The sequence below is a fragment of the Ostrinia nubilalis genome, chromosome 25 (assembly GCF_963855985.1).
Source record: "Ostrinia nubilalis chromosome 25, ilOstNubi1.1, whole genome shotgun sequence".
NCBI lineage: Eukaryota > Metazoa > Arthropoda > Insecta > Lepidoptera > Crambidae > Ostrinia > Ostrinia nubilalis.
In genome coordinates, this window is record NC_087112.1 from 7,646,650 (window position 1) to 7,662,696 (window position 16,047).

The 16,047-nt window shown below is 38.7% G+C and overlaps 3 protein-coding genes across 3 annotated transcripts in view; 2 read left to right on the forward strand and 1 right to left on the reverse strand.

Moving 5' to 3' along the window:
• The first annotated feature begins 1,348 nt into the window (after positions 1-1,348).
• LOC135084215 (next to BRCA1 gene 1 protein-like) lies at positions 1,349-7,464 on the forward strand. Its single transcript, XM_063978952.1, has 7 exons — positions 1,349-1,543; positions 1,724-1,893; positions 2,214-2,398; positions 2,610-2,709; positions 3,330-3,536; positions 4,909-5,061; positions 5,543-7,464. The coding sequence occupies exons 1-7, from the start codon at positions 1,452-1,454 to the stop codon at positions 5,653-5,655; spliced, it is 1,020 nt and encodes a 339-aa protein (XP_063835022.1). The 5' UTR covers positions 1,349-1,451; the 3' UTR covers positions 5,656-7,464.
• An 88-nt stretch (positions 7,465-7,552) lies between these two features.
• LOC135084214 (heat shock protein 68-like) lies at positions 7,553-9,956 on the reverse strand. The gene has a single exon (XM_063978951.1). The coding sequence runs from the start codon at positions 9,823-9,825 to the stop codon at positions 7,717-7,719; it is 2,109 nt and encodes a 702-aa protein (XP_063835021.1). The 5' UTR covers positions 9,826-9,956; the 3' UTR covers positions 7,553-7,716.
• A 323-nt stretch (positions 9,957-10,279) lies between these two features.
• Positions 10,280-16,047, forward strand: part of LOC135084100 (titin homolog) — a 36,794-nt gene continuing 31,026 nt past the window's right edge. The window contains exons 1-5 of the mRNA XM_063978845.1: positions 10,280-10,510; positions 10,859-10,997; positions 11,212-11,223; positions 11,682-11,801; positions 15,879-16,043. Of these exons, the coding sequence (XP_063834915.1) occupies positions 10,415-10,510; positions 10,859-10,997; positions 11,212-11,223; positions 11,682-11,801; positions 15,879-16,043 (532 nt within the window). The 5' untranslated portion in view covers positions 10,280-10,414. The remainder of the gene's footprint in view (positions 10,511-10,858; positions 10,998-11,211; positions 11,224-11,681; positions 11,802-15,878; positions 16,044-16,047) is intronic.

The window sequence follows — 16,047 nt, forward strand, 5'->3', positions numbered from 1 at the left end:
CGTTCCCGTAGGAATTTTGCAATATCCTGTTACAACTAAGCTTTAAGTTTACTAAGGTACCTGCTTGCCAAATTTCAAGCGTCTAACTTAAGCGGTTTAGATTTTTCATACAAAAGGATTTTCCCGCTAATGCCCGTTCCCGTGGGAATTCCTAAGTATCCTATAACCTGCCCAGGAGTATGAAGAATAATTATACCAAGTTTCGTTAAAATCCGTCGAGTAGTTTTTGTTTCTATAAGGAACATACAGACAGACAGACAGACAGACAGACAGACAGACAGACAGACAGACAAAAATTTTACTGATTGCATTTTTGGCATCAGTATCGATCACTAATCACCCCCTGATAGTTATTTTGAAAATATATTTCATGTACAGAATTGACCTCTCTACAGATTTATTATAAGTATAGATAATAATTTAACTTAATGCTATTCTCTTTCAGTCAACCTTAGGGCCAAACAAAATAATCTGGCTAGGGCTAGAGGTATAAAGTTAATATTGTTTAATAAAGTCTAAGATAATAAGTTAAAATACTTACAAACTGACATATTATGTAAGTACCTACCTACTACACCTCTAGTCTCTACCTACCTACGCAAAGTAAAACCAATGGCCCTTTCTCAACTTTTCTGGAAAAGGTTTCTTTTATCTGAAAAAGCTGGAGAAAGCACACTCAGTAGTTTAGCTACTCAACACGAGATGGCGTTAGTAGAACTTTTAAAACTTCAGATTTTTTATATTTAATTTTAGGCTATCATGTTTTATTTTACTATTATTTTCGGCGAATAATTCATTAGTACAATAAGTTAGTGCTAAGTCAATTTCAATTTTTTCGTTCAATCAACACACTTAGATTAATTAAGCTTTAATCTAAGTCAACACAGAAATACTGTAAAGAAGGGCTTGTATTAAAAAGGTGCTAAGTCCAAGAAACATAATTATCATTAAATAAGCACCAACTAACTATAATATAGTTCCAAAATACTGGACTGTCCTGTCGATGACATTGACAGTGGGGCGCCACCGTCAATACCGGATCGCTGGTTCAGATTTTTGCCATGTTGGAAACCATATAGTTGAACGATGGTAGCGCCCCCCTGTCATTGAGTTTGGCGGGACAGTTCAGCGTGGGTCATCTATACACCTTACCCATCAATGCCTTACCCCATGGCCTCACCCATTACCCCCATTTTTTAAAGCCGTCTCCCCAAAAAATACATCTCAATCTATTCTATTTCTCGTTTTATTTTAACGTTTCTGGCCAATCAGTGAATGTACAAAACACCTTCGTTGTTGCTAAAAAAAAACAAAAATGTGTCTATTATTTAAAAATGTCAAATGTCATTTTACTGTCAAATTGCATTCCTCTTTGTTGTTGTCGCGTTTGTTTACGATTTTTAATAAATAAAAGATAGAAAACTATATAATCATTTTCTCGGTATCTTACAATGGTCAACTATTGCTGTGTAAGTGGTTGTAGTCGAAATAGTCGTTTGAACAACCACTTGACGTACTATACCTTTCCCAAAGATGTAAACCGGTTAGTAGTTTTAAACAAATTAATAAATTAAAGAGCAACAGCTAGAAATATCAAGGAATTCAATTTACCAATTTGTAGTGATACTTTCTCTGCTTTGGACTACTGCATGGTTAGACAAATAAGAGATTAGCTGAAAATGTTATTATAATTGGATCTACTTGTATAATTTATCAAATTCAGGCAGGAACAGTGGCTAAGAGCAGTAGGACGCGAGGATCTCATTGACAAAGGCGAACTAAAGAGTGGATACCGGGTCTGCTCCCGCCACTTTTCACCGAACAGCATAAAGACGCAGTCTAAAAACCTCTGTCCTGACGCAGTGCCCACTTTATGCCTGCCTCCCAATGAAGGTATACTTTGAACTGATTTCTGTATTATTTTTCTTTAAGTGGTAGGTTAGATGACCATTTACAAGTCCAAAGTGTGCCCAATTATTATTGTTTAACTAAGTCACACTTGACTATTAATCATAACAGTCAATAATATTACTTGGCAGTGTTAGTCCACTACCCAATATTAGGATTTAATTACATAGAGAATAAATTCCCATACTCAGAAATACTTACTTAGACAAAAAAGATCAGTCTCTTGTATATTAAAAAACGTGAACTGATATTTCCTGATATAATTATTACCTGTCTTTTAATAGACATGTATTTTGTTTTTGCAGTTAACACAATTGATCCAGAACCTATGCAGCATGATGACATTGTGTGCAACAGCTGTCATAAGCCAATCCGTGGGTTCCGCTACAAGTGTGTCTCGTGCGATGACTATGATCTATGCCCCAAGTGTGAGTCGATGGAGACTCACTCCAACCACTACATGCTGAGGATACCCAAGCCTTTAAAATTTGTAGGTAGAAGTTTAATTATATATTCCCAACTTATTTTTTTTTCATTAAAAATAATACATATCTAATAAAATTTTGTAAACCTTCATTTTCCTAATAAATATCATCATCATCATCATTTCAGCAATAGGACGTCCACTGCTGAACATAGCCTCCCCCAATGATTACCATAATGCAGGCTATAATGATTAACAACATGTAATCTTTTTCCAGATGATTGCTGACCAACTCATAAAAAAATGGAAGAGATTTTTTAAAGCAGAACATGTGGTACCTGACTGCCAGGATGACTGTAAAGATGGTATATTGGATGGTAAATAACATTTTTTCCAGTATTTGCAAATTGCAACATTTTTCATAGAAGCTTCTCTCCTATTGGTGGTTGCGTGATGTAATTTGGTCATAGCCTTAGTTCACATATGGACTATCCATCACATAAATAATTTTTCAGTTCGAATCAGTACTTCCTGAGATAAGTGCGATCAAGACAACGATAAAATATCTTGTAACCACATTGTTTTAATTATTACACTCACTGCTAGACCTGTGGTTGACTAGTAGAGAATGCCACCCGGCATTAAGTCTTCCACCATTGTACAGTCACCGTCAAATAGCTTGTGACCCCCAAATCCAATGTAGCCAAAAAGTTCGGAACATCTTTGTTACAATGTCCACTTTGGGTGTAACGAACCATTTGACGCTGACTGTGATGTACAGTGTACATCATTTATTGCTTGCAATAAGCCCAGGCGCAGACCATCGATTTTTCGTCTGCCGATAGTTTAGTCGTGCAGTTGATCAGTATGGGCGCACATTACACCGATTCGATTTGGATGATTCTTCATACAATTTAAAATCGGGCACAACTATCGGCCAACTAAAAATCGGTGGTTTGCGCCTAGTCTAAAAATTAAATAAATAAAATTGTTTCAGCTTATTCTGACGAAAGTGACGATGATGTTCCAATCACGAAGTACGTGATTCGAGCGAGCCAAGACAGCGATCTGTCAGAAGACGTCAAATCCGAAATACGAAACGAGATCGCCCGCGTCATAGCCCTGAAGAGTGCGGAGAAAAGAAAGAAGAAGGAGAAAGCAAAAGGACAGACGAATGGCAGGAAAAGGAGTGGAGTTGATTTGGGTTAGTATAGAATAGAATAGAAAAGGTTTATTGACACAGTAAAAAAAGACACAATACAAAAAAAAACAACAAAAACACATAATAATTAGGCTATTAAAACAAGTGGTGAGAAAAAACTGTGCCAATAGGCACCCGCTCAGCATTTATCGTGACATGCTCAAAAGGGCAAGTCACGAAGCTGGTCTTCCGCGGACGCCCTTGCTTATTGCGCAACCCTTGGAGAAGACACCGTCTAAAAATAATGTAACCGTAAATTATAATTAGTGAAAGTTCGATGTCTCTCCAAGGGGCACGCAACGCAGGGTTGTGTGTATAATTCGGTTACAGTACGCATCAAGAATTAAAAAAAATACAATTAACTTATCAAAACAACACAAGAGAAGAATAAAAATAAAAAAAAAAACAAGACAAGATACAACAATAACCTCGAAAATCGAATTATCGATTAATAGCACAGATGATATCGTAAGTATCGTAACAACTCCAGTGTGTACTAATTATTTATTTAAGGTAATTGACTGATTATTCCAAAGAAAGTATGATTTATTGTTACGTTTCGTTCGTTCGTTTCAGCCAAATGACGTCCACTGCTGGACAAAGGTCTCCCCCAAGGTTTTCCACAATGAACGGTCCTGCGCTGCCCGCATCCAGGCTCTTCCTGATCGTCGGTCCACCTTTACGTCATATTGTTACGTTTACATCGGCCTATCGAAGAAAAACTTATTGAAATAAAAAACTATGCTTTGTTTTTTTCTGGATCCCATCTCTATACCAAGTTTCATATTCATAGGTTTCGTAGTTTAAACGTGAAAAGATAACAGGTGTTTCGTATGTACAATGTAACCGAAAATATTATGCCATAATTATAAGTATGGCAATTCTGTAGAGTCTACAGAATTGCCATACTTAAATCGCATAATAATGTCGGTTACAATATAATGCGTCTACAGTGTAGACTATATTGGCTACTTACTATTTAATTCTCCTACAGATCTCATTTCTGATTCGATTACGTAAGGAAACGCCGAGCATTATCACACTCCATCGCTGACAAAGCTTAGTGCCCGTTTTCACCATCAATCCCTGATTTTTAAGTGACTCCTATGAATACAAAATGCCTGTATTGTGTCACCATAGGGGTCACTTAAAAATTAGGAATTGATGGTGAAAACAGGCATAAGAATCTTATAAATAAGGGACTTCAAAAAAGGCCCATGCGCAATGGGAGCAAAGTTTACTAATTTGATTAGGCAAGGCTTTTTACGGTCTTCAAGAAAGTGTCCGATTACTTAGTCCAAACAAATAGACATTTTTGATTGATTTTTACATTTTTGAGGAGAAGGTTCCTAATCGTCTGTATTTTCTTTTCCAGCAAGTTCAGTCAAGAAGCCGCGGCCATCTGACCTGGTGGAAGACCCAGTCCTACCTCCTCCGCTGCTGACGCCGACACACGAAGTTGCTTTCGCTGACGTCAACGAGATGTGTGACGTAAAGACCGAGGTGCCTGCTGCGATGGCTAGCACAGGTATGGATAATGGATGAACCATTTCAGACGTTGGCGTAACCTTTTGGGCTAGGGGGAGCCATCTAGCTCAAGGGGGTCAAATAGTATTTTTAGCTAACTAAAAAGACCGGTCTTCCCTCTTAAACAATTAAGAACTATGACTTTAGACTATTGTCCAACGTTAGACATAAACCTTTACGAAGGAACGCTATGAAGTAAATAGGAATGTTGGGGTAAGATTTACCAGCCGGACTAAGATGCGCGCCGTGATAAAATCTTTTAGATGATTTTTGACGACAAATGTAAACAGCTTATCACGGAGCGCATCCAAGGCCTATTGGTCGTTCTACTCTATGTTTTTGACACGTAGTCTCTATTCAAGAATCAGTCGTTTAACCGACCCGACAAAATGATCAGAAAAAAATAATAATACATAATTCAAATAATACCCAGTCTATGTTATGAAACCACAGGGTAAATAATATTTAAATGTTTGTTACAGACACAGAATTCGGGCAGCCATTGATGCACGTCAGGCTCAGCGACGACCTAACAGAGCTGATGATCGAAATGGCGGGAGAACCCAAGACAGTGTACCGATACACTGACAGCTAGCAGTAACTTTAGTTCGAGTACACAAACAGATTTGTTGGTGCTGTCATGCCAAAAATACAGGGTGAACGCTTAAAATAAAATCAATAGTTTGGACCATGTAAATAATGATCAAAATTATTTACTCTATCCAATATTTTTATCCTTCTAATCTCGACATTATGGTCTATGTAATTTATGTTTATAAACTTAACTTTTTAAATGTTTTTTTAAATTGTAAATTCAGTAGCACTCAAGTAGGTATTCTAATAAACTGTCTTTTTTGTACTAAGAAACAAATAAAATAGTATTGTTATTGTTATAATTTATTTATAAGACAGTTTATATTGCTTAGGAATATAGACGACTAATTTTCAAAGCCAAAGTCCCTCCTGATTACACTGCACCCTGTATTATTTGGCAAATGTACCAAGTTTATTGATTTCTGACCCACTTTGACTCGAACATGCTCGAACCTTGTAATGTTCTCGCATGTTCGTTGCAATTCTATTTTTATTTAGGTATTGTCAAACTTATGTTGGAGTCTTTGGATATTTTTTACTAACATACTAGCCGGCCTGCTTACAGATTCGTGGTTTATTATTCTGTAAATATTTATGTAGCTAAGTATGTAGAATCATAGTATGGAAGGGAGTATCAGAATAGTAAGTTTATTGCAATTAAATGTGTGTGCAACGGGTCCATATTGGCTCACCTAAAGTTATTTACCCGAAATTGTTCTTCCTAACGATTTTAAATCCGAATGATCACTCTTCCTAAAATTTTTCATCCTAAAGTTTTCATTCATACTATTTGTAGTGCTACCGGCGATGTTCATAACACTCATGTTTCCGAAAATTTTAATTAATAATATCATTTATGTAAATATATTTAAACTCCTACTGTTTTTTATCATAACACTTTTATCCCTAAACATTACCATAATATTTTCACTCATACCATAGAATAATAATAAATACTACGTACAGAAGTACGTTCTTCGCGAATAAAACGTAAGGCCACAGTTCTAACCTAACCTAAACCAATTATAATGAATAGACCGATTCGTTTCTGGAACTTGACTGAATGACTGGAGCGGGACTCTGGCTTCGCTCGCTCGGCTCGTGCGTTGTGGTCACAGTTCTAACCTAACCTAAACCAATAATTATGAATAGGACCGATTCGTTTCTGGAACTTGACTGAATGACTGGAGCGGGACTCTGGCTTCGCTCGCTCGGCTCGTGCGTTGTGGTCACAGTTCTAACCTAACCTAAACCAATAATTATGAATAGGACCGATTCGTTTCTGGAACTTGACTGAATGACTGGAGCGGGACTCTGGCTTCGCTCGCTCGGCTGGTGCGTTGTGGTCACAGTTCTAACCTAACCTAAACCAATAATTATGAATAGGACCGATTCGTTTCTGGAACTTGACTGAATGACTGGACCGGGACTCAAGTATACGTGCTAATGCCAACAAACTTGAACTTTAATATATCGTTAAAGAAAGAAATCTAAACAAAAAAGATATGACTTTGAATAATAGTGTAAAATATGGTTATGTTTAGAAAATCTAGGAGAACAAATAAAAGTGTAATAGATGTTTATTGCTAATGACATTATGAAGTTGAATGATTCGGAATTATGAACATTAGAGACAGAGTAGTTAGGAATTGTGATTGTTAGGATGAAAAATTTTAGGATGAACATTTTCGGACTTCCAATTTTCGGAGTTGAAAATTTAGGTGAACTTTGGCGCACCCGTGTGCAACTGCAATTTTGAATAATTAAGTGTAAATATTATGTGAGAAGTTTAATAAATGTGTTGCCTATCTATGAATTGTTTTATTATGCCATTTTACTTGTATTTTGATTCTTGTTAAAATGAGTAGGGAATAGACACTTTAAATAAAAGAAATATAATTTTAATCACATATTTTATTTATTGAGTCCAACAGATGATCACAAGTTACTAACAAACTTAAACATAAATTATCTACTTAAAACAATCAGTCTTAATTTTTTTGGGAACAAATCAACAAAATTTTTGGGGACTAGATTCTATGGAGTCTTCAAACTTCGTAGCTTAGTCCATTTCTTCGATGGTGGGACCGTCGGAGCCTTGTCGGTAGCCGGGCATTCCTCCTGGCATGCCGCCGCCGAACATTCCTCCCATACCGCCTGGCATGCCTCCCATACCGCCTGGCATGCCTCCCATACCGCCTGGCATGCCTCCCATACCGCCTGGCATGCCTCCCATACCGCCTGGCATGCCTCCCATACCGCCTGGCATGCCTCCCATGCCTCCAGGCATACCTCCTGGCATGCCACCAGCGCCGCCGGGCATTCCACCACCTTGTGCTTGCCCGCCGCCGTGCATCTTAGTCATGAGCGGCTGGCACACGTTCTGGACCTCCTTCAGTCGATGCTCGTACTCCTCACGCTCGGCTAGCGCGTTGTTGTCCAGCCAGCGCAGGGTCTCTTCGCACTCCCGGCGACCCGTATCCTTGTCTTGCTCGCTCAGCTTGTCACCCGCCTCGTCTAGTGCTTGTTTCACTCCGAACACGTAGGCTTCCAACTTATTCCGAGCAGCCACGCGCTCCCGCTGACGATCATCTTCTTCCTTGTACTTCTCCGCGTCCGCGAGCATTCTATCGATCTCCGCCTGCGACAACCTGCCCCTATCATTCTTGATGACAATCTTCTCGCTTCGTCCGGTGCTATTCTCCTTCGCTGACACGTTCAGAATGCCGTTCGCGTCCAAGTCGAAGGTGACGTCGATCTTCGGCACGCCGCGCGGCGCCGGCGGAATCCCGGTCAAGTTGAACGTGCCCAGCAAGTTGTTGTCCTTCGTCATCGCTCGCTCGCCTTCGTAAACCTGAATGGTTACAGCTGGCTGGTTGTCCGAATACGTCGTGAAGGTCTGAGCCTGGCGGCAGGGAATCTTCGAGTTGCGTTCGATGATCTTGGTCATCACACCTCCGGCAGTCTCGATGCCCAGCGACAGTGGCGACACGTCGACTAAAAGGACGTCTTGAATGCGAGTGTCGGTGTTTCCACTCAAGATGGCCGCCTGAACTGCAGCTCCGTATGCGACGGCCTCGTCCGGGTTGATCGACAAGTTCAGTTTCTTGCCACAGAAGAGGGTTTGCAAGAGGTTTTGGATCTTCGGTATACGTGTCGATCCTCCGACGAGAACCACGTCGTGTATCTGGCTTTTGTCCATCTTCGCGTCGCGGAGGGCCTTCTCCACGGGCTCCAGCGTCGACCGGAACAAGTCTGAGCATAGCTCTTCGAAGCGCGCGCGGGACACTCGGGTGTAGAAGTCGATGCCTTCGTACAGGGCGTCGATTTCAACCGTGGCTTCAGTGCTAGATGAGAGCGTTCTCTTGGCACGCTCAGCCGCAGTTCGCAGCCGGCGCAGCGCTCGCGGGTTGCTTCGCAGATCTTTCTTGTATTTTCTCTTGAATTCCTCCGCGAGATGGTTGACCAGCCGGTTATCGAAGTCTTCCCCGCCGAGGTGCGTGTCGCCGGCCGTCGCCCGCACTTCGAATAGCGAACCTTCGTCGATTGTGAGGATCGAGACGTCGAAGGTTCCACCGCCGAGGTCGAAGATGAGCACGTTGCGTTCCCCTTTCAAGTTCTTGTCGAGACCGTACGCCAGGGCGGCGGCGGTCGGCTCGTTGATGATTCGCAACACGTTGAGGCCGGCGATGGCTCCCGCGTCCTTGGTGGCTTGCCTTTGCGCGTCGTTGAAGTACGCCGGCACTGTGATCACCGCGTCGCGCACTGTCGATCCGAGGTACGCCTCCGCCGTCTCCTTCATTTTCGTCAGAACCATACTGCTAACTTCTTCGGGTGCGAAGCGTTTCGTCTCGCCTTTGTATTCGACTTGGATCTTGGGCTTGCCGCAGTCGTTGATCACTTTGAAGGGCCAGTGTTTCATATCTGCCTGGATCTTCGGGTCGTCGAACTTGCGGCCGATGAGACGTTTCGCGTCGAAGACTGTGTTGTTGGGGTTGAGAGCTACCTGGTTCTTTGCCGCATCGCCGATCAGTCGCTCGGTGTCCGTAAACGCGACGTATGAGGGTGTCGTCCTGTTTCCTTGGTCGTTGGCGATAATCTCCACATTTCCGTGCTGCCAAACTCCAACACACGAGTAGGTAGTTCCGAGATCAATTCCAACAGCTGGCATTTTTCTTGAAGCACAATAGATTTCTTCTCTTCACAATAAAATTCACTTCGAACTTGTTGTCGTAGTACAGTGGTTTCCCACTCTCCTTCTTTTCGCTCCGTTTGCTTTGTGTTTACAAATAAGACTGAATTCTCGCGCCCTTCCTTCCGTTTATATACCCAACGCAGCCGGCCAATCACGGCCCAGTATTTTCGCCAAAGTTCAAGAACACGAATCGAGAATATTCTAGTCCCTGCCAATCAGGGAGAGTCTCGATCGTTCTCGATAAAAAAGACAGAGACAAGCTTACGTGTTAGATAGAGATAGAAGTATAATGCAAGAAAGAGAGGCTACTGCTAAACAGAGATAGATACAAACTTTTTTTGTATGTTGTCAGCTTTGGGATCAAATGTTTTAGCCAAGTTTCATAGACAATTTTTCTAGTGACAGACAGTCGTTAAAATAAGCAGCCATCTTTAGTAAAAAAATAATGGTTGATTGATTGATTGTCAAAAAATAAAAAAAATATTATTTTACTTCATTTACCAAGCATTACACGCCGAAATGTGGAAATTAGACTAAAAATAATTGAATTTGAATCAATTCTAAAATGGCTTCTGGTAGGCCAAGAGTGTCGGCCCATGGCGATTCCATGAACTCCGACGATCTTGTCCCGCCGGGAACCACAGGCATGGAGCAGGATACAGTAAGTAGCTTCTCAGCTTCTTTGAGAGATATACAGATACTGCAACTTGATGTAGACTATCATTATTTTAACTATGTGTAGGCACACTGGTGGCAGGATATTCGCACTTATCCTGTCTCTGTGCTGTGTTACTTGATGTTGTATGGCTGCATGTCTTCATTAAATCAGTAAACACTACTCAAGTACTTATATTTTCAAGATCGAAACTTCACAATTTTGCATAATCATTTGGTAAATTATATGCTTAGTGGATAAACATTTCGGGAAATGTAGATAGCACATTAGAACTGACTTTTACAAGTTACTATTAGTCATTATTTTTCAATAGCAATTCTTTTGCCGTTACAGTCTTCACTGACCGTGCCCAGAGTAGTCAAACTGTCCAAGAAAGGCATCGAAAATGCCAAGAAGAGACTACGGGCGTTCTCCATTCAAAAGAAGACGCCAATCACGCCTATTGTAGTACCAAAACCCGTTAACACTGGAAGTATGTATAAAATTAATTACAACTATCTATTAATCTTAATTTTAGGCCTTACAGATTTTGAATAACTTTATTATCAGCTTGTACGGCTGCAAAATTCCTTAGATGGAATTTTGTTGCGATATTTTAAATTGTACGGATAGTTAATTTTAAAACGTGTTTCACATTAATCAATGAATGAACTTTTCTTTCATGCTATCTGGGTGTACACGTAAAGACCAAATCCAAGGTACTTTTAACATTTTGACAACATGCATAATAATTAACTTTCATTTCATTATGACTGCTTTTGGTATCCATTTGCATGACTTGTTATAAACAATTATAAATCCTTAAAGCAGTATTTTAGTATAAAAGAACTTTATAAATAAGAAATCAGGATGTCTACTGTCTGACTAACTAAACATCACATTAATCATGTCTAAATTGAAAATTTATAATTTCATCATCTGTCTAATTGTATGCATGTTATGTTTAATTTAAAAACACCTTTTTAGATGACATGCATAGTATTTGCATAGTTCATTCTTCAAAATCATCAATACATGTCAACACTTATAATATTGCACTATTTTATTAAATTATGTATTAAATAGTTCCATAATACCTTTCTACTATAACTAACTTTAAAATAATGTTTCTTTGTATAGACTCTCATCATCTAACATCTGTTCTTGTACTTTCCAGGCACTACAGTGTTGATCGGCAAGCTGAGCAGTGTCCGAACCACCCCGAAGCCAGACGTGGAGCCCGACAAGAAGCCGCCCAGGCCGCCCAAGCCCGGGGCCAGTAAGAAAAATTTTCAAGGTTATTTGGCTTCAGTATCAAATATTTTTTTTAGTCTTTTAATTTGCACATTTTTATTTGTCTTGTGTATGCTGTACAAGTAGATAAATCTTTTATTCTGCTTGCTTAATGGTTTCACCATATTAAAATAATTATGTACAATTTTAATTGTTGTCGAAAATAATAAAAATATCAAAATCTTAATACCATTAATTAATAAAATGGTGATACTGTTAGTCTTTTTTTGTCTATATGTTACGGTTAACGTGATAAATTGAAAATTATCTATACTTATAATAAATCTGTAGAGAGGTCAATTCTGTACATGAAATATATTTTCAAAATAACTATCAGGGGGTGATTAGTGATCGATACTTATGCCAAAAATGCAATCAGTAAATTTTTTGTCTGTCTGTCTGTCTGTCTGTCTGTCTGTCTGTCTGTCTGTCTGTATGTTCCTTATAGAAACAAAAACTACTCGACGGATTTTAACGAAACTTGGTACAATTATTCTTCATACTCCTGGGCAGGTTATAGAATACTTAGGAATTCCCACGGGAACGGGCATTAGCGGGAAAATCCTTTTGTATGAAAAATCTAAACCGCTTAAGTTAGACGCTTGAAATTTGGCAAGCAGGTACCTTAGTAAACTTAAAGCTTAGTTATAACAGGATATTGCAAAATTCCTACGGGAACGGGAATTAGCGAGAAAAAACATTTGTATGAAAAAATCTAAGCCACGTAAGATAGACGCTTGAAATTTGGCATGCAGGTACCTTAGTAAATTTAAAGCTTAGTTACAACAGGATATTGCAAAATTCTCACGGGAACGGGAGTTAGCGGGAAAAAACATTTGTATGAAAAAATCTAAACCGCGTAAGATAGATGAAGGGGGTAAAACGGGATCCACGCGTACGAAGTCGCGGGCGGCCGCTAGTTAATAATAACCGGTTATTATGAATAATTATTCACATTAAATTAATCACATTTAACAATTATTATTTAATAATTAAACCTTAGTACTAACAAATTTCATAAAAGAGAACAATATCTTGTGTACGTGCTCGTGTACAGCCAAACTTTCAAACGTTTTGATATCATATATTAATATAATTTGACATAATGAGTTTGGAATGTTTCTTGCATAATATTACTTTTCCATGATGCCTAACATAATGTAGTGAAAAATGGGTTAAGGTGCGGCGCACAGTAGTTTGATTTTAAAAATAGGTGGACATACGATCGAAAGTCATAATTTTACCGAAACAAAAATTGTTTTGGATAGCATTTTGAATGCTGATCAACATTTGTCATTATACATTTTTCGATAAAACGAGCCCTTCATGCTTAAAAAAAATATGACAAGAAAATTTGTATGGAGAAAAATCTTTTTTTTTTTTTTCTGGCTACTGTTGCAAACTGTAGCGGTCAAACCTTATGTAGTCGTAAGTACCTATGGTGCCGAATATTACTACATAAATACTTTTTGCGGGCACGCGCGGCGAAGCGAGTAATGGACATGCAAAATTTTAAATATTTTTATTTATGGATTATTGATTTTAATGCACTTGAAGTAATTATTAATAGAAAAATATACTTAGTCTAACTTACTACAGCCCCCTATTACCTCATTTCACGCCAAAACCTTTCAAACTAGAACCTACGTTTGTAGGTACTAGGTAGCCTAAGTCGATCATTGACAATAAAATATTCACTACTGGTCTACTGGTTATGGTGTAAGGTAGATTAGGTAGATATCTACCCTTTACCTAGCTATATACCTACTTCTTGGCACTTATAATACCGACAGACATGATTAAATAAGTCTTCAAGCAAGAACCCTTGACTTTAATGGTTATGAAAAATATTTTTACTTTCTAGAGTAGTCCTGAATAGATCCCTTAAATCATTTTGACTGACATAATCGATTACAGTAGGTAGTGGGTTCAGTAACAGTTTCAACCCATATAGTAAACAATACATTTTTTGGCTCTTTATTCAAGTTCGTCGAATAATTCCATCATAAATGGGAATATCCGTAACCCTCCTCCACACATTATTCATCATCCATCATCATTTCAACCATAAGACGTCCACTGCTGAACATATGCCTCCCCCAATGATTTCCACAATGGCCGCTTGGTGGTGGCCTGCATCTAGGGCCTTCCTGCTACTGTGGTCGTCGATCCACCTTGTGGGTGGACGTCCTACGCTGCGCTTTCCGGTACGTGGCCTCCAGAACCTTGCTGCCCCATCGGCCATTACTTCTGCGTATTATGCCACTTTAGCTTGCTAATCCGTTGGGCTATGTCAGCGACTTTAGTTCGTTTATGGATCTTCTCCTCATTTCTGATTCGATCTCGTAAATAAACATCGAACAATCTCTCCATAGCACGTTGTGCAATTTTGAGCTTATTTATAAGGCCTATATTGAGAGGTCACGTTTCCGAGCCGTATTGCAGATCCATTATGTTCACATCTACCTATAGTTTTATATGCCAACTAAATAACGTACACAAAAACTGCTGATACATGATGCAGATAATGTGATAACATTTTTGTGTACTGCATAACTGCCTATTGGATTCTTTCGGAAAAATTAAGTATGTGAGTGACTTTGATTATTTTGAACACTCTGTTCAAGATAAGTGAATTAGGCTAAAATATCTTTTTTGATTGTTTTTCGAACGAAGATAATAATTGAAGACATGAATGGAAGTAGGTGATTAATGTCGGATTTCAGATTTTTCTCAGTTTGATGATTGGATAAAGATGTTATATTTCAAACCTTATGTTTGAAAAGAAGGTGACCTACTTGATGAAGGTGTTATGTACGTTATCTTTTTAAAAAGGAAAAGGAACTCACACCTCTTTAAAGAAGCCAAAAAAACGAATATTTTTGCGAAAGTACAAGACTATTCAACAGAAGAACTGGAAATTATTACAGTTCTATCAAAATTGAAACTATCTCGCTACCTACTGTAATCAATTATGACAGTCAAAATGATTTAAGGATCTATTCAGGACTACTCTAGAAAGTAAAAAAAATCTTTCATAACCATTGAAGTCAAGGGTTCTTGCTTGAAGACTTATTTAATCATGTCTGTCGGTATTATAAGTGCCAAGAAGTAGGTATATAGCTAGGTAAAGGGTAGATATCTACCTAATCTACCTTACACCATAACCAGTAGACCAGTAGTGAATATTTTATTGTCAATGATCGACTTAGGCTACCTAGTACGTACAAACGTAGTTTCTAGTTTGAAAGGTTTTGGCGTGAAATGAGGTAATAGGGGGCTGTAGTAAGTTAGACTAAGTATATTTTTCTATTAATAATTACTTTAAGTGCATTAAAATCAATAATCCATAAATATAAATATTTAAAATTTTGCATGTCCATTACTCGCTTCGCCGCGCGTGCCCGCAAAAAGTATTTATGTAGTAATATTCGGCACCATAGGTACTTACGACTACATAAGGTTTGACCGCTACAGTTTGCAACAGTAGCCAGAAAAAAATAAAAATGATTTTTCTCCATACAAATTTTCTTGTCATATTTTTTTTAAGCATGAAAGGCTCGTTTTATCGAAAAATGTATAATGACAAATGTTGATCAGCATTCAAAATGCTATCCAAAACAATTTTTGTTTCGGTGAAATTATGACTTTCGATCGTATGTCCACCTATTTTTAAAATCAAACTACTGTGCGGCGGGTGCTTAGGGGTGGCCCTTGGGCCACATCACATTTACCAAATCATGCGGTAATTATTCATAATAACTGGCGATTATTCATAATTTTGACATTTATCACTGACCGTATCATATACATATTCATAAGGTACTCTCTTTGGAACATTTTCTTTAAACAATGTATTTTTTAACCACAGTACCCTTACTGTGTAAAGTGCTTCCTAAGTAAGCAATAAGTAGATATCTGTTCTACTTATCTATTTCAGGCCCAGAGCATATTCCCATTTTCTCAAGAAAAAAAAACTGCATGTGATTTATGTTTAAAATACTTTATAATGAAGACCAACATGATGCAATAAACATTTATGACTATGACTAATATACATTATGTAACCGAAACCTTTCAGACTCATACACGGAGTTGCAAAAGCGCACCCTCTCGGAAATCGAGGATATGAAGCGGAAAATGGAGCTGGTGGAACTGGGCATCCCGTTGGGGCTGATATGCCCCAGCTCGACCAGCGAGAAGGCCATGCCTACGAAAGCCATGCCCCCCATTAAGACATTCTTAGGTGA